The sequence below is a fragment of the Paralichthys olivaceus genome, chromosome 21, assembly GCF_024713975.1.
Source record: "Paralichthys olivaceus isolate ysfri-2021 chromosome 21, ASM2471397v2, whole genome shotgun sequence".
NCBI lineage: Eukaryota > Metazoa > Chordata > Actinopteri > Pleuronectiformes > Paralichthyidae > Paralichthys > Paralichthys olivaceus.
The window spans coordinates 17,862,804-17,881,470 of NC_091113.1; the positions used below are offsets into that span (position 1 = coordinate 17,862,804).

Below are 18,667 nucleotides of genomic sequence, written 5' to 3' on the forward strand. Positions count from 1 at the left end.
CTGTAGATGCAAAATAAATAAAAATAACTATTCCACATATTTATACTCACATTCACACTGAATTACATCTAGGTTGAATTGCTGAATGGCTCCCATACTGATTTGTTTGAGTTCCGTGTCCAGCAGCATTTGCATCAGTGATGTGGACAGATGCTTACAGGCTGACATACAAGCTGTCTGGGCCACTTTACCCTGCAGAGAGAGAGACAGTGGGAGGGGTGAAGACAGAGGGAAGAGATGGAAACGTGTGGGAAAGATTAGGATGGGGATGAGGAAAGAGAATGAGGAAACAAAGGAAGGAAAAGAGGTGGAATGAGGTCATTGACAGGGGTGAACATTAATAAAAAAAAAGTGAGGGGGCATTGTGCATGGAAATGATTTGGCCAGAAGAAAGGGAAGAGAGTGCAGAGATATAAAAGAGATAGTTTGAAGCAATTGGCAAGGGAGTAAAAGGTTAAATGGCAAAGGACCAGGAGAAAGGTTTGTGAGAAGTATATACAGGAGAAAAAATAGATATAGGGGATAAAGAGCAAGAAGGAAAAAATATAATTCAGCGTTAGGTCTTAGCTTCGTCCTGAATTCTGCATTTAAAGAATCATAGCAATCAGCACTTCATACCATCTACTAATTAGCCCAGGGGTCAGGAAGATATGGGCTGTAAATTGCATCTAAAGAATGGATGAAACCGAGCGTAATGATGACTTTGGTTTAAATGAATCCAAAGATTCTAGCATCAGCATTTCAGGGTGAACACTGCCATGTCACAAATTCTTGTCTTGGATTTGACTGCTGCTTTGAATGCCTGTTTATATAAAGAGAATATTATCTGTAACAATAGAACATTGGGAAAGTGGACAGCCAATTGCCAACAGTCTGTTAACAGGCACACACAAACCAAAAAAATAAACCTCTGCTGCAAACATGCTGAGAGAACTTTCCTCAGCGAGGGAAGCACAAGACTGGAGTCTAGAGAGGCAGCACTCACTGCATGCACAGTCTATCTACTCTACACCATATATGTTGACATCAGAGCAAACACTTTACTGGTGCACTGATTTGTATCAACATCATGCATAATGTTGATATAAATCACAATATGCAAACAATAGACAACATGGCATATGTATGTGTGTGAGGTTTTATTGGTACTGTCAATAGACTGTATCCACTTTCCCCCCACTGTTTAAAAAATGAAGCCAAATATCTTGGACATGGGCGCTGACATTTAGTCCTGGTGACATTTAGAGCCAGAGTCTAGTGATCGGGAAGTGGAGCTACAGTATCGAGGATGCATCAGCCCGACCAATTACCAGTCAGACTGTTAATCATGATGTCTAAGCCCCATTTTTTTAATTATCACATCACTAATGAAAACCAAACGTAAAAGAAAAGGAACACCTAAACATACATCAGTGCAATAAGAACTAAGTAAAATGTAATTTGATGTAATTTAGTCCATGTCCCATCTGCTAACATGGAGGGGGCAGGGTTTATGACCTATGCTGCAGCCAGCCACCAGGAAGTGAGTTTTGGCTTCACTTTTAGAGACATGTCATGCTGTCCATTGTTATATGCAGTCATCACTACAAACACGGCATTTGAATGTCATTGTGAACCAATGCAATGTGCATTTCACAGAGAGGTGATGTAAAGAATTCCATTTGAATTTTTTTGTTTTCATTTTGCTTTGTTAGCCCAAAGCCCAAATATATCCTTTGTCCCTGGTGGTATCTACCCCTACAAAAATGTGATATCCATGGATACATGAGCTGTTCAGTCACACATTTTTTTTCCTTTTTACGTTTCATACTGATGCTGACATTTCCTTCAGTGGTAAACACAACAGGAAATAACATCAATGACAACTGACCATTGATTAATTTAGTTACAAGTCAGATGTCTGAAAGTCATAGAATGTTCACAATTAATGACAAAATACATCTCTGAGTCATTTACATGAATGTATATGTACATATGTTTTGACTTAAAAAAAGAAAAGCTTCAGCGAACAGCTTTGTATAATGTGCTAAGGGCTGGGCGATAAAATGACAAAGATAATTAGCTTTATTGTTATTATCTATTAATAACTTTTCCTTGATAGAAATATAAGACATGGTCGATTCAATGTCAATAGAACTCATTCAAGCCATGTTTTGACAGGCAACACGGAAAGCCAATCATAATAACGAATATCTCTGTCAATCGTTTGGCTGAAATAGAGCAGCAGCACACGTGCTAATGTCTGGGCTACTGCAGTCGTGGACACCAGTAAGTCAGTAGTGGGAGCGAGATAAAAGAGAAAATGACGATAGAAATGTTAAGGAAAACTCGAGCAACAGCGTTACCGAGCCAATACCGAGCCAATGGACACAGTTCAAGGCTCAAAAGACGAGGACGTTGTTGAAAAGTAGGGTCAGAGGAATTTGGTAGTGTGGAGTGATTTTGGCTACTTAGGTGATACCACTAATCTTTTTTACCATCTGAAGCAGAAATGACCCAAACAGCGATTTGATTTATATCATGATAAATATCGATATCAACCAATATGACATATCGCCCAGCCCTAAATCTGCTATTAAGCTACTAAATAGCATTAACTTAATGAAGGACAAGTCATACATTTTAAAAGATGAAAAGGTTCCCAACCCCTTGACTATCCTAATAAAGAGCATGTGCAATGGCAATCCTTGCACGTTAAACAATTCTTATCTATACCGGACATTTTTAAGACCGTGTCATGAATATATGATAAAGCATGCTTTGATTACTGAAATCACAAAACCTCTCAGTGTAAGATATAAAACGGTTTACGGTGCCATTAATTAAACAATTCAAACCAGATTCCAACACATGCAGATGAGGCACAACACAATATCAATCAATAACTATACACATATAATACATCACAAACTTATAACTTCAAATTCAATTGTGTGTTTCCATTATGTGACATTTTCTTGACTTTGCTCCTTTTACGAGCAGTCATGTTTTAACTTGAATGGATGAGTTAAGTGTTTGAGGTGAACAGGGACAGCAGATCAACACAAGTCATTCTCACAGATACTCATGCAGAACGTCTCACAGGGATTATGTCGGACCCCATTGGCAAGGACAATGCAACCACAACGAAAGTCTTATTGAAATAATGCTTCATAAGGAAACATCCATATTAAAATGATAGAGTCATTTGTGTAATCAAAGGGATATGAGTGTGTAACTTCCTTTGTTTCAGCCCTACAACATCTCTGTTAATATCCTTCATGCTGATAATTGACTGGCAGAAAGACAGCAGTGATAAATGATGTGACAGCAGTAAAACCTGCCTCTTCACTCTAACTGAGTAGATATCACATCTCAGTCTTTTGACTAAAAAATATTTAGGTCATACTCATACAGTCTATGGTCATACTAGCATATTGAATTTAGCTTGCCTGTTAGCCAACACAGGGGCTATTAACACAGACATGTGCCAGTAAGAAAAGGGCTTTGGACTCTATGCTTGTCAACAGAAGGAAACGCCTGCTTACACAGTAAGAATACAGAGGTAACGTATTCACTCTGTTACAGAGTTTGTTTAAAGCACACTGACATCGGCCCTCATCACCAAAAACTCTCTTCACATCTTTATCTGTGTCTTCTACTGTATGTGAGTGGCAATGCTTTTGCTTTTTGTGATATTTGTATTCTTTTTTCATTTTTGCATCTGTTGCATGTTCGAAACGTCATCAAAATGCCCATTCGTGAATCCTGCCAAAGAGTTTGTACTAGGAGGCTGGCTAGAGAAATTCCGGGGAAAGTCCATATAGGCTCTCATTCGCTCATATGCATTCTCACATAGAGGCCCTCCGGAGAATGTCTATAAATCAGTGCATGTCTGAAAGCTGCTCAACAGAAAGGTTGAGGAAGACCAGAGAGGACATGCTTTCCTACTATTGTCTTCACTATAATCTAGACAGAAAGTTTTACAAAAACAACCAGCACTTTGTTGGTGTGTTGTTTTGGCCTGTAAACACCTTTTCTAAAAAATAGCTAGTGTTAGTGTGGTGCAGTCCTGGTGACTTGGCAGCAAGATGCAATGAAGACAAATGCAAATTACAGCAACGTTTGCACCTTTTCCAGCTCATTGTTGTACATGTGTCTCCTTCTTCTCTGAAGGAGACACATGAACCACTGAGGGCTGAGCATTTCTCAAAGCATTTCTTTGAAGTATGCTTTGACTTGTACTTAGAGTAACACAAAGTGTACAATGATGTCATATGGGTTAGGGTTAGGGCAAAGGATGCCAGTAGATAAAATATGACCCAAATGCATTAACTCAATCCTTATTTAACACCTTTCATATCTCACCAATATCTAAATAGACAAAAAACACAGGAATTAAGAAAGGATTTTAAAAATGTATGTATAAGTTAAAAAATAAATAGCTGGTATTAGAATGTAAATGCTGAAATTAAAGGATTTATAAAAATAACACAAAATAGTACACCATTTAAAAACATTAATAATATGCTCAATTAATGATGGAATTGTGTTATTCTTTTAAAAATGTACCTTTCAATATAATGGAATTCACTGCTAAGTTTCTTGGGAAGTATTTAGCAGCCATTAGAGAAGCAACTGCTTACCTTCGCTTATTTTTTTTACTTTGCAAAAATGTAGATGTTAACACTTTTCTCCAAGGGTTTTCACTAAGTGTTACAAAAGGAGCCAGGCGAACCAACAAGCCTGGAGTAGTGGAACTTCCACAGTCAAACATGAGCATGCTTTTCATCTCCCCACTGCCTGTCAGATGGCAGCATAGTGTTGTAACAGTCAGGCAGGAATACTCACCGACATCGAGGCATGGTCATTGTTGTTATTCTGAGCAGACAACCCCAAACCAAGCAAAAATGGAAGAGGGGGAGGGAAGGAAGGAAAGGACAGGAAAAGAAAGGTGGCAACAATAAATGGACTGGAGGAGGTAAATTCAACTAGCGATATTTTGCATGCTTAACAAGTCAACATAATAAAGGAGTAAAGCAAATCAGTTCAAGCACAGTTCTACTGCAGAAGGTGTGGATGGGAGCCAAAAGGTATTCTTGAAAATCAAAAAACTGAGTTAAAATCAGACATGATGGAGAGAAAGGCAGGCAGGTGGTCCATAGTGGTCCAACCAACAGGTTGCAGCTGTCAGCCAAAACACACATTTACTGACCAAGTCCTTCAAACTTTACTATCTCCAAATGTGCCTCATCCAGTTGTAGATAATGTCATGGCACCCTATGAGTCAGTAACAGCACAGTTACCATGCATAACCACAGACCACCAATGCAACACACTCAGTTCAACTTACAAATCCACAAAGAAAATCAATTCACTTTCAGATAGTAGACACACTTTAATAGGGATGTGATGTGCATAGCAAGACAGGGATTGATGGAACACGGAAAGAAGGCAGAAAACAAGGAATTATCACATCCCTATTATTCATAGCTTAATGGAATCTCAAAACCAAAACGACAATGTCCCACAGTTCCCAGAGAGAGAAGTGGTGGGTTCAGTGGGTCAAAGTTAGTAGGGGGATTAGACTCACTGGAAGGTGTGTGAAGACCTGGAAGGTGGAACGCAGGAAGTTGATCAGATCCATGAGGTATCCAGATGCACGACCATCTGACTCAGTCATGCCCCATTCATAGTCTGCAAGCTGGATAAACTCGTCAATTTTCTGGTTGAGTTTGGTATAAATCTCTCCCTCTGCAGCATGACGAGCATCCTGAAAAACATTCGCAATTTGTCAGGAAAAATCTTCAGTATTAAATCCAAGTATTCTTTATCTTTGTCATAAAACCAATCCCCAAGCATAAGCAATTTAGGCAGAATTAATTTAGGTATTGTTGCAACACTGATTATTGCAATTATTATTGGAGGAGAAGTTAGTGAAAAAATACATTTTAAGCTGCTAAAAGAACTAATTTTATTTAACTTGATCAAATGAGTCCATTGTAATTTGACCTAGTAGAGCATATCAATAAATGATTGTATCTATTTCATCTGAGTGCACCAACAGGAGGTCCTGCCCAAAGCAGTCTGACCATTGTCCTCCGACCTATCTCATCAACCATGGATCCATTCTGAGTAAAAACACCCAAACCAAAAATGTCACTCACTGAGATCATATGTTTTAATCACGGATGTGCACATTAACTGAAGCTTACTTGAATCTACAAAGGTTTATACACTGCACTTCTAAAACAGATTGGCTGATTACATGAATAGGTAGGTGCATAGATAAATAAATAAATATAAATAAATGAATAAATAAATCACTGATCCATGTATTATTAAAAGTTTATACTCTCTGCTTATGTTGCTCTTATTTAACATACGGTCTCCAACTATACTTGCAGTATACTGTAAACTGTGTTATGGCTAAGATCGTGGTGCTTTCAATATGAATAGGACAGCTTGTCAAGAGTTCACTTCCATGCACCAAAAACAAAAGAAATAATGTTTGGATGAAAACAAAATGAAGACACATTCAATTTACCTTAAATGTGGATAAGCCATAGAGTCTCGTGGTGTGTACTGTTTCAGGGGAGACATTGGTGATGTTTGTTATAAACTCCTCCAAATACCTGCAGGCCTGCTCCAGGTGGGTGGTATTTATGATGATCTGCACCAGCTACGGACAGAATGATTTATTTTAGACGTACTAGTAAAACCTTTGTGGCTGTGTGCAACTGATTAGCAACAGCAGTGTGGTTCCAACCTCAGTCAGCCCTATGTGAGGTTTCTTGATGAGGTTTTGCAGACAGCTGCTGAGTGTCCTTGTCAGCAGCAGGTTGGTTGATTTCCGCAGCATGTCATCAATCTCTGTTGAACTGGATACACAAACTAAATGTCAGATGGAATTCACAATTTCTCAAGCTGCACAACAAAGAACCACAAAATCAGGGAAGACTCAAAGTATATGGAAGTGTTCTAGTTTCTATCATGATTAACTGACAGTTCAATTCAATTCAATTTTATTTGTATAGCACCATATCATAATATACATTATCTCAAGGCACTTTACATAGAAGGTCAAGAGCTTAAAATCGTATTTAATATAGCGAAACCCAACAGTTCCCACAATGATAAAGCAAAAAATAAGGACAAAACCTCATCAACGGACAAGTTTTCTTTTTTTTCAAGAAAACTCGTCTGTTGATGAGGTTTTGTCCTTATTTTCAATAAATGTTAGACAGTAATGTTATGAAAAGAACGCCTCAACCATGATTTTCTCTTAAAGGTCCAGTGTGTAAGATTTAGGTGAAAGGGAACTATTGGCAGAAATTTAATGTAGAATAATCCTCATGATGTTTTCACTAGTTCATTTCATCTAAATTGTATGAATTGTAGTTTTCTTTACCCCAGAAAAGGCTCTTTATATTTAAATACTTTATATTTACATCGAGGGTGTCCTTTTACATTAGTCCAGACTGGACAAACTAAACACCTTTTTGAGTTTTTGAGAATTGAAGGCTACCACAGTTTCTTTTTCATGTTTGGAATGAGAGAGTGAGGTGAGGGGTGTTCAGCTGCAACATGCAATTTCAACACTAGATATCACTAAATTCTACACACTGCAACTTTAAGATGTGCTAAATGTTTCACAAATGACACTATGCGCTGAGTGGGGGGGCGAACTCTCCAGCCTTTGGAGAGTTCGACACTGAGCATAATGTAATTATACACTGACATACCTGCGGTGTAGTGACTCTGAGAATTTGAGGCTGGCGTAAATGAACTCTTTGACCTGTGTGTAGATCTGAGGGACAGACTGGGACATCGGCAGCTTCTTCGGAAAGTCCTGCTGTATACGGACATAGACAAACGTTCACAAAATCATTTTTAACTATGCTTCTAGAAATATTATATTTTTTCATCATTAGGTGGAATAATTAAATGGCAACCCCTGGTTCCATTCTTCAAAATTCTAAAACTCAAATAGTTTTCTGTGAATTATCAAGACTCCCACGATCATAAAGTGAACCAAAATATTTTTTCACTTGAATATTTGATCTGAACTAACCATGCATTTCTCTCTTATGTGTGTGTGTAGAATGAAGTAATAAAAACTTGCATTCCATGTAAAGCTTAGTGAGTCTATGGTACTTGAAGTTGTTACCTTCTCGATCTCGGCATCATGGAAAGGAAAGCGACTGACAACCAGTTTATACTCATCCTCTGTCTCCACTGGGATGGGACTGTAGTTATCCAACTCAAAGATCTCCCTGTGGAAAAGAACACTGTTCAGTGTTTGTGTGCACTCCATTTTTGGTAGTAGAACTTTCATTCTTTCTTCTACACAATATGATGTTCTAAAAGCAGTGTGTTGTATAAATTTCATCCAAAGATGACAACATGATGTGGGTGTATTATATTGTAGTTATCAGTAACAACAATCACTGTCAATATTTAAACAAAGACACAACCATATGAAAGAAACACACCTTTATCTGATAGCTTTTGTTATTAAGGAGGGACCTCAGCTAAGAGGGTTAAGTAACAATCTTGTAAACAAACAGATTAAACTAATTTAATTTATCAAATTAAAGAACAAAGAAAGTATCGAGAGCAAACGTTTTGTGAGACTGACAAGTGTCATTGGTGGCCAGATAAAGCTGTTCTTAATGTGTTGATGGAGATCTGATCTTTTAAGAGGGCTTTCTCTTTTCTATACACTGTGCAAATGACTAAAGTTCTGCTAGACACCACCACTACCAACACTCACTCCTGACAGAGAAACACAAAATTTTAACACAAAATTATGCAAATATCTCTCACATAAAATGATAGATAGAAATAAAATCAGAAACAGTGACATAGCAAAGCCCACCTGAAAACCAGCGCCCACTTCTTCAGCAAAGTTTCATTGTACTGGTCTCTGACCTCGAAAAGCAGGTCAAACAGGCGGTTCACTGGGAATCCATAATCCTGTTCATACACACACAGAAAACAAAGTGTGTTCATGTTTTTCCGAACACTTGAGATTCACAAGCTGTTCAAATAAAGTCTGGCTCTGGACCAACCTGTAGTGTGTCAGCGAAGATTACTATGAGGTTCTTCAGCTCCAGGACCAGGTCTGGGTCATCACAGTAAGACTGGAGATAGGGACCAAATATTCAGTGTGAGAAAAATAATCTGTGACAACGATAGCAACAATAAGATGATTCATTTTTGAAGAAATGTTAATGAGATTTGTAAACAGCTAATTTACAAATAAGTGTCCAGTGAGGTCTCAATGACCATTGAGATATTGTGTTCATAAGAATAAGACAGAGAGACAGGCTTATGCAAGTACTGACAGAGGGACGGACAATCCCTCATGATGCCTCCAGCTCAAGCTTTGTGAAAAACTGGAACATTTTATTTATTCAACATCAGTCATTGTGAATTAAGTCACAAAAAGAAGATGAACATAACTACTCAGATTACCTTACTTTCTTCCAGTTCCCTAAAACAATAATCAAAATTCAATTTACATAACTTTACTAGAATTAATTATAAACTTGTAGTTTGACTACTGTATTTGACAGTCATGGACACACATTTTCATTGAAACACTGAATAATAATATGTGTAACCATCGGAGTAATCAGTAAAGCTGTGCGCAGTTTGTCATCAAGATCGTCAACCACTAGGTGCTTCTTTATTAAAAGTCAATAAATTACCCTTCTTGAAGTCAAAGCTACACTTTTTGCCTTCCATGTTATGCTCTATCAATATAAATGACAAATCTGGGATCGCAAAATCTGCCAGCAATGGTTAAAAGCTCAGCCAACGACGCTCATGGTCACAAAAATTGACTTTGCAATGCACTACATGTAACACCTGCCATTTTATAAGCATACTAATCCTGAGCTCTAGATATTCAACCAAAAGGAACGGAAAATGGCATGGCTAAAATGCAAATTATTTAAATCAAAGTATTTATTATGTAGACAACAGTGTCTGCGTCAAAGTCATGATTTTGAACTCAGCTTCATTGCAATGAAAATTACTATTACTTTAAGTAAGTCAAATCTGCCCCCGTTGTCCTTGTAGGTCACGCTGGTTTAAAACATGGTGAACTCCAGAGAGCCTCCAGACATTCTCCAGAGGGGCTGCATAGCTGTTTTCAGACATGACCAGCAGGTAAAATCTGGAGAATTGGCTACAGAGTTTACCCAGAGTTTCCTTTTCACGTAGTAGGTTCTCTGCACAGACACGTTCAAAACGGAACACACAAATCCTCCACATTATTCAGGCGAGAGGTGGAGCCGTTGGGAGCAGCAACCGGAGGCAGGAAGCGACGTATAAACGCTCACCAGACTGGTGTTGGCTCTTCTCAGCACAAACTCACTTGACATCTTCGTCGGTGTCTTCTACGTGTAAGTCTGCACTCTTTCACCAGGAGATAATTGTTATCTTTTAGATTTTTTCATTTTTGCGTCTGTCACTTGCGAGAAGCATCATCAACCCCCACCCCCACTGGCTCACGGTGATTCCAGCGGGGATCCACTGACTTTATACTAGAAGGCCAGATGGGAGAAAGTCTGTAGAGACTGCAGACTTTCTCTGGCTGTCCCCTGATATAAAGTCCACAGAAAGTCCAGAGGAGCCGATGTGACAACACAGCACAGTTCCCCCACTTGACAGGACCACTGACGAAGATGGGAAGAGAGCTTTTGGTGATAAGGGCCGACACGCGGGTATACGTATACATCCTGCCTCTGCCTGCTGCACCACCCCTCGCCTGAATGCTCTGTAGAGTTGTGTGTTCTTGTGAACTTGTCTGAGCAGAGAAGCTCCTGCTGCATATGTGTGAAAAGACACATCCACAGAAAGTCTGGACCCAATTCTCCGGACAGTCTCTGGAGGTCATGTCTGAAAGCGGCTATAGTAAAAGCCTGACGGACATAACAACAGTCCCAGAGGAAGGAGGGGCTCTATTTTTCAGGAAGACAGAGTGATTTATGACCCCTAAGAGTTGAGTCTCTTTACAGTGACACAAAGATCCTGACAAATGCAAGAGTGTGTAAATCAACAGAGTTAATTAACACAACCTGAGGTCTGATGTAAAGCAGAGGCTGCCAGCCTCTCTGTTTACTCAAACACAAACAATCACGTCAACAATCAGCGGGAGACTCCACTAAACAGCAGCACATCACAGCAGTGGCATGGATGTATCCTCCCTTTATTAGTCCACAGCTTCCATATCCTAATCAATACTGTCGATGAATATGGAATGTTTCAGGCCTGAAGGGTGCAGTATGTAAGTGTATTCTCTTTATTTGATGTTATTACGGATGTTGTACAGAACTGGTTACAGTGCATTCAGAGTTTTTACTGATCAAATCCTCTGAGAACTTTTAACATTAATTATAGGATTCAACACAAAATTCTATATACGTTTACGGTGAATTAGTGGCAGGCTGGCTTACTTTTTCTCTGTGGCCTGACAATGCAGCGGCTCTGAGTGCAGGAACCTGTGTGGCACTGCCTGAACTGTGGCCCAGCAGAGGGGCTGCAGGCCAGGGGGGACATAGGTCCTTTGTTAATCTTCTCATCCCATGCTGTGCAGCCCATTCTGTGACCTGTTAGCATAATCCTCTGAGTCATTTACAACTGACTGGAACCCAGTGGTCAGGAATATGCCTTCTTAATCTGCTGTTATTGTTGCAATCTGTCTCTCATTAAGGCCCCAATGACCTCCTCTTTGGCTGCATGCGTATGTGTGTTTTGACCTCTTCTCTTGAGAGTGACATCAGTGGTGTGTATGTGGGTGCACTGACCTCCAGAGTGTTCTGTGTGTGTGTGTGTGTGTGTGTGTGTGTGTGTGTGTGTGTGTGTGTGTGTGTGTGTGTGTGTGTGTGTGTGTGCGTGCGTGCGTGCGTGCGTGCGTGCGTGCGTGTCAGGCTGTGAATGAAGTCTCTTCCAGGATAAATAGATCCACAGCAGGCTCTATTATCTCTCTTAACTCTCAACAGTCTCCTTCTCATTTAAAATCAACTCCCTGCTGGCGTTGTGTGTGTGTGTGTGTGTGTGTGAGTGTGTGTGAGTGTGTGTGTGTGTGTGTGTGTGTGTGTGTGTGTGTGTGTGTGTGTGAGCACCTACAGAGTGTGTGCGGAGCACAGCGATGATCTTAGACAGGGCCATGTTCCACAGTTCATCAGTGAAAGCTCTAGTCACCAGCCCATGTGTGGCATGGAGGATATGATCCTCCACAACAAAGAACCTGTTGGCACACACACGCACACACACACACACACACACACACACACACACACACACACACACACACACACTTCAATACTTTTTCACAGTCCATTGAAATTGAAACAGACAGAACTGACTGTCTAAAGACTTGATATGACTGCCTAATGACACTGAGCTTTTAAAGGTTCAGTGTGTAGAATTCAGTGACCTCTCGTGGTGAAGTTGCATGTTACAGCTGAATACCTCTCCAAAAAGACAACCCGTGGTAGCTTCAGTTGTCATAAAAACTCAAAAGCTGTTTAGTTTGTTCAGTTTCGGCTCCTGTAAAAAAAGAGAGGACCCGCTCCCTGTAAATATAAAGTATTCAAATTTAAAGGGCCCATTCTAGAGTAAAGTAAAACCACTATTGCGTACAATTTTGATGAAACACGCAAATGAAAACATCACTTTATATTCAATTTCTGCCAATAGATCCCTTCCACCTAAATCTTACACACTGGCTATGTTCAGGGTCAAATTCTGTACAGAAATAGGAAGAACATCTTACCCTACAATCTGATTGAAGTATCTTCTGTAGCCTTCCACTGTCTCATGCTGAATACACAAAGACATGCACAAGATGCCATGTTTACACAGAGTGGATAGATGCACAGAAGTTATAATTGTTGTGGGTTAAGTTAAGCAAATTTGATTTGGCTATTTGAACTTCATAAATATGCATTTTACATGTGTCATGATCTGTGGTACTTACCATGTTAGCCTGTGGCTGCAGGACTAGCCTGGCCTGTTTTTTCCTCTGTTTCCTGTAGTAGTTTTCAAATGTTTCTCGATCACCCTGTGGACACAAAGAAATTAAACACATTTCAATATCCATCCTGAAAATACTGTATTTTGTCACAAGAAACACTAAATTGATTTATAATGGACAAACTGACTGAATCAGTCACCCAAACCATCCACATTTTAAACATAATAATGTAACTTTTTCCATGAAGGATAAATCTACAATAGTTTTAATTTTTTAAATAAAGCTTTACCAAATGATAAGATCTGCCTGTAGCCTCCACTGCATTAGGTCATAGCTCATAGGTGCTGGATATTAGCAGATTTTAGCAGAGATACTGACAGTTTATCAAATTCAACTAACCAGAGAAATGTAGTAATCAGCATACTTAGTATACATATCATTGAACCTTCACAGAACATGTGGTATTGTTATCACTAAAGAGTGTGTGTGTGTGTGTGTGTGTGTGTGTGTGAGTGTGTGTGAGTGTGTGTGTGTGTGTGAGTGTTTGTGAACAACACCTACCAGTACAGTGTATATATGTAAACATCTGTAGACAGGTGAGAAGTCCACAAGGTCCTGAGCTGTAAGAACCTGTCAAACACATAAGGATATGTGATTACTGTCAAACATTTATTCTACCATGATGCAAGAATGTTTCTGGTGTGGCCGTCCCTTCCCTAATCTGAAGGGCTTCCTATGTTAGGGCACTGATGTTCTGTTTGTATGGGGCTCCTGGTAATTTTGCCGCTGAGGCCCCCTTGTGGCTGCATATGGAGGCTAACTTTTTTCAACCGGTCCCTGGCAGCCATGCTGTTCTATTAAAAAAAAGAAAGTAAGGCACCTCAGAAGCCACTTCAGATCTCTAAGAATAATGAATGAGGCTAATCGTCCTTCTACATACATGTCCTACAAATAATACACTGCATCCAATAAAAGATTTGCAATGTTGAAACTGTCCCAGGGAAGCATTTATTTTTCCAGTTTTTGTAACAATGCCACATGACTGGCACGTTTTGAACGGGCAGAAAACATAAACCCCATCCTGAGTGATCCAAAACAGAGCAGGGTTTCCAATCCATACAATTTACATCGGAAAAATAGTACTGTGACATCTTGAGGATCAGGGGAGACGCACATTAGGTCTTGTTGCCTTGTACCGTACCAGAGTATTACTTTCTGTTTGTTTTAGTGGACAACTCGAGACACTTGATGGTGACAAACACCTGAGAGACCGAGGAGCGTAAAGGCAGCTGACAGCAAATGGCAACCCAATTAAATGTTACCTGGTGAACATAATGGAGCTAGAGATGAGAACAGGGCCAGCATTTATCAACAGTGAGCCAGTTTAGTTAGTCTCGCAGCAGTGCTGTAAACAAAAACACGTGAATTTATACATCACGTCCTGCCTCTGCCTGCTGCGCTCCTCTCCTGAACAGCACAGCGTTTGTCTGTTTTTGTGAACACGTCTGATTGGAGAATCTCATGCTGTGTTGTTCATATGCGAGAGGCAAACTCCAGAGAACCGGAACCAATTGTATGGACATTTAGAGGTGGTGTGGGACACGTGGCCACATTCTTTTTACTGTATACACAATTATTCCTTACCTCTTCATCTGCTTCATCCTCATCTCCTGTGTCGTCATCCATCATCAGGCCATTGTGAGTGTGTGTTCGTCCATTGAAGGAGTACACAGGCTTGGTGTAGTGACCCACACTGGCCTGCTTTGTCACGGCTCTGTTAAAGGTCCGGTGGTGCTGTGCCTGGTGGGACAGCACGCACGCATGCACACAGACCAGTTAGGTGATAAACACCTATTAACAGCCAATGAGGAAATGTTAAAAACACTTTAAAAGACTCATACCTGTCTCATGGCAGTCTCTCCAACCTTGTCAGAGTGTTTTCGGATGCTCTCCAGGAAGTCCTTGAGGTCTGACATTGAGATCTCCTTGATCTCCTCTCTCAGTCTGGGGAGGTTTTCAGCCATGATTTGACAGAACCTGTACTGGCTGACCCTGTAGAACCAATTCACTTTTGTCAATGTACAATCAAATTCAACTGGTATTTATTTATGGAATCGAATGAATGCAACTGAACTGGAAATGTATCTAAATGAGACCATTCAGCCATTAAGGCAACATTACAGTAAGCTGGAGTTCCAAACTGATTTGATATTTATTCAATTTGTTTCTGTACTTTCTCTTCAATACTATTTGAATTTTTTTTTTTTAAATGATGCTCTAATACTGAAGATAATTAAAATTTCACATGGAATGTCATTATTTCTTCCTTAAGGAAATATAATTCCTGTTGAAACAAAGTATTAGAACATATCAATATGCTAAGCAGAATAAGTCTTACAGCTGCACTAATAAATATCACTAACTCTACTTTAGCTTCTATAGGCTCATTGGGTATCATGTTCAGAACATTCTTTTTCATTCAGTTTCTCATTTAATTAAGCTTCAGCTTCAGCCTGTTTGTGGTGAAAAAGCTCTGTTAAAGCAAATGTACATGACCTGCACAGCACCAAACAACAGCGTCAGAGACTAAATGTTTAACATTGTAATGAAGGCTGTCATGGTATCAGATTGTCATGGCCAATAGAATTGGTTGATTCTTTGCATCTAAATAGCACTTTTCTAGTTTTAAGAAGCACAAAAAGAACATTAACTTAACCAAATTCACAATAATATAAATATAAAAATATCTGCAGTACGTTTTCAAAAGAATAATAATAATCATATCAGTCAATTTCATGTTTAACTTTATTTAACCAACAGTTGTGACAACAGTATAGTAAATAGTTATTGTGGTGAAGACAGGTTTTGAGAGAGAGAGACGGGGAAATAATTATAACTAATAACTAATACCTATCATGTTGGTGAGTAAACCAAATAGTTACTCTGCATCACGATGGAAAGAAGGCCATGAAGAAGAGATGCTTGATTTTTACACAACACTATCATGTGTGTACTATCAACATATAAATCATTAATTTTTTATATTACAAGTATTGTCAATACCAAGTTATCAAGAAAGCCCCCAATTTAAATAGTAATGTTGCTCTGTGCGTGCTGGATCATGTTTGCCCTCACAACTTTGTGGCCAAACATGCAATTAATGCATCTTTTAGATTAGGTAAATGTAATTAAGATTAAGATTAAGATTCCTATTTTGGAAGGCGCCCGGGGAGCAATTGGGGGGTTTATATAATTTTTACAATCCTACCTGGGGATGAAGACCTTCTCCAGCTGCTCCATGGTTTTCAGTGCAGCATAGTATCTGCAGAGACAAATGTTATAGCATCAGTAATTTGACACAGTAATTTTGTCCTTTAATTATTACAGGACAGTTTTTAAAAGGAGTCCTAAAAGAAAGGTCAGGTTCCAATATTAAGTTTTTGAAGTTTGTATAGGTTTAAGTTTATGATCCTTTTCATATGCTCTTCAATGTAACATCTATAGTCTGTTTTTCAGAGGCTTGAAAATCATGTAACTATCATTCTAAAAGTTCCACTGTAAGATGTAGGTGAGAGGGATCTATTGGCAGAGATGTACCAGAGTCACTAGCAAGTAAGAAAAACAAGATTTATGTCTAATTTATTTAAATAGTAATCAGTGTATTAAAACAAGGTTAACTTGTATTGTCACCAGTAGAAGAAAAACATATTGTATGAAGGGCAAAGCGGCAAACCTCCATCCAAGACAAGACTTTTCCTAACCCAGAGCACGGATTCTTTTCAAGACACATATTCACTTTGCACGGGGACACTCCCCATCACTTATGAACCATAACGATTCAGCAGCATCTAAGCTGGCCAAGCTCAGAGCCTGGTGTGGCCACAGAGAACGCCCAACAGAAGCCTGCTGGTGGAAGACATTGGTAAGTCCGGCTGAAGAGCGCAAGTTCTCCATGACCTCCCCAGTCAGTTTGTACTTTTAATTTCATACAAAACTGAGGTCTTTGTAAATGGCCCTAAACATCTCGGAGAAACACTGTCTGACCTTGGATGGTGTCAGTTAGGCCCCCAGCTCCACTGTGAGGAACCTTGGAGTTATGTTCGACCAGGACATGTCTATCATGTCTATCATTTGACCCGCATATAAAACAAGTCTCCAGGACAGCTTTCTTCCACCTGTGCAATACTGTGAAAATTAGAAACATCCTGTCTCAGAAGGATGCTGAGAAACTAGTCCATGCATTTGTTCCCTCTAGACTAGATTACTGTAATTCTTTATTATCAGGATGTCCCAGGAAGTCTGTAAAAAGTCTCCAGTTGGTCCAAAATGCTGCAGCACGAGTGCTGACAGGAACTAGAAGGAGAGATCACACATTTTTCTCTGCTCACCCCAACCAGTCGAGGCAGATGACGCCCACATTGAGTCTGGTTCTAGAGGTTTCTCTCTGTTAATGAGGGAGTTTTTCCTCCACAGTCGCCAAAGTGCTGCTCATTGTGGGAACTGTTGGGTTTCTCTATATTAATACCATTTTAAGGTCTTGACCTTCTATGTAAAGTGCCTCAAGATAATGTACATTATGATTTGGCGCTATACAAATAAAAATGAATTGAATTGAATTAGTCTGCCTACACAAAGGTAAGTGAGGCAGACAATACAAATAAATGGCGTACACCGCAGAGAATGAATTAAGTGTTACAGGGCGAATGTGAAGGAGCCAGCTCTGAGCGTAGGACTAGCAGGTAATACTAACAATGAGCCAGTTCGCGTCGACTTGTAACACACACACCAAAACCTCTTAGTCTGTTCGCCGGACACTCTAGATGTAGAGCAGTGTGAGATTTAATTCTCAGAATGAAATGTGTGTTTCTTTCTGTGCAAGGGTTCAGCTTTGGGTCAGTGTGCTGGGCTCCCATCGTTAGGCTGACAGGCAGGCTGTGAAGGGATCTAATTGGTCGGTGAGTGTGTGTTAAATGTGTTGCATACACATGAACAGAAGACAGACTCATAAACTGTACAGTGAAAAGGTTTGTCAAAGTGCATGGCACTGGGACAGAGGACACAAAGGCTGCAAGTGGCAGATAATTGAATAGAATGTGACCTGGGCATCAGCACATACAGTTCTAAAAATGTGCATTTGAGCAATACAAACTCACTCCAATACTTGGTAACAGTGTATAAGCCATGTCATTACTGCTTAAAGTACCCTCCATGCACACAGATCCAGGGTGGCCAGCATGGTCTAACTGGCTGTGACAGAGCTGAAGTGAGGGGGCCTTGTTCTAAACAAGGGCACACTGAGGGTCAATTGTCCTGCCAGTGAATGGCCTTTTCCTTTGGTACACACTAATGAACAAGAAAAGGTAATTAATTTCCTGTCTAAAGTGAACTCTCCTTCCCTCTTTATACAGACAGGCATGTAAATGTGGCCAAACATGAAGTTCATGGGGTAAAAATAAAGTTCAATCAAACCCACAGAGCAGCGGATGAGTTAGAAAGCGAGTGTGGAAACCTGCATCATGAATACTGGTTTAATAGGATGTTGGATAAAATTCTATTTAATTATATTCATTTGTTTAGTGCCAAATCATAACATACATTATCTTAAGGCACTTTGAATAGTAGTAATAGAGTAATCCAACAATAATGAGAAAAGATTTTGGTGACTTTTTAAAAAAAAACTTCTAGCAGAAGCTGAAC

At 39.6% G+C, this 18,667-nt stretch overlaps 1 protein-coding gene across 4 annotated transcripts in view; it reads right to left on the reverse strand.

Moving 5' to 3' along the window:
* The window catches only part of exoc6 (exocyst complex component 6), a 43,926-nt gene that overhangs the window by 13,262 nt on the left and 11,997 nt on the right, over nucleotides 1-18,667 (reverse strand). For 2 of the 4 annotated variants that reach the window (XM_069517342.1, XM_020083430.2), the window contains exons 6-21: nucleotides 16,239-16,292; nucleotides 14,872-15,022; nucleotides 14,615-14,770; nucleotides 13,532-13,600; nucleotides 12,974-13,057; nucleotides 12,770-12,816; nucleotides 12,121-12,241; nucleotides 9,054-9,125; nucleotides 8,861-8,958; nucleotides 8,150-8,255; nucleotides 7,725-7,834; nucleotides 6,749-6,860; nucleotides 6,527-6,661; nucleotides 5,573-5,752; nucleotides 4,831-4,860; nucleotides 51-192 (exon numbers count right to left, since the gene is read on the reverse strand). In XM_069517342.1, the coding sequence (XP_069373443.1) occupies nucleotides 51-192; nucleotides 4,831-4,860; nucleotides 5,573-5,752; nucleotides 6,527-6,661; nucleotides 6,749-6,860; nucleotides 7,725-7,834; nucleotides 8,150-8,255; nucleotides 8,861-8,958; nucleotides 9,054-9,125; nucleotides 12,121-12,241; nucleotides 12,770-12,816; nucleotides 12,974-13,057; nucleotides 13,532-13,600; nucleotides 14,615-14,770; nucleotides 14,872-15,022; nucleotides 16,239-16,292 (1,667 nt within the window). The remainder of the gene's footprint in view (nucleotides 1-50; nucleotides 193-4,830; nucleotides 4,861-5,572; nucleotides 5,753-6,526; nucleotides 6,662-6,748; nucleotides 6,861-7,724; nucleotides 7,835-8,149; nucleotides 8,256-8,860; nucleotides 8,959-9,053; nucleotides 9,126-12,120; nucleotides 12,242-12,769; nucleotides 12,817-12,973; nucleotides 13,058-13,531; nucleotides 13,601-14,614; nucleotides 14,771-14,871; nucleotides 15,023-16,238; nucleotides 16,293-18,667) is intronic. The other 2 variants (XM_020083434.2, XM_020083432.2) reach the window with 1 other exon arrangement.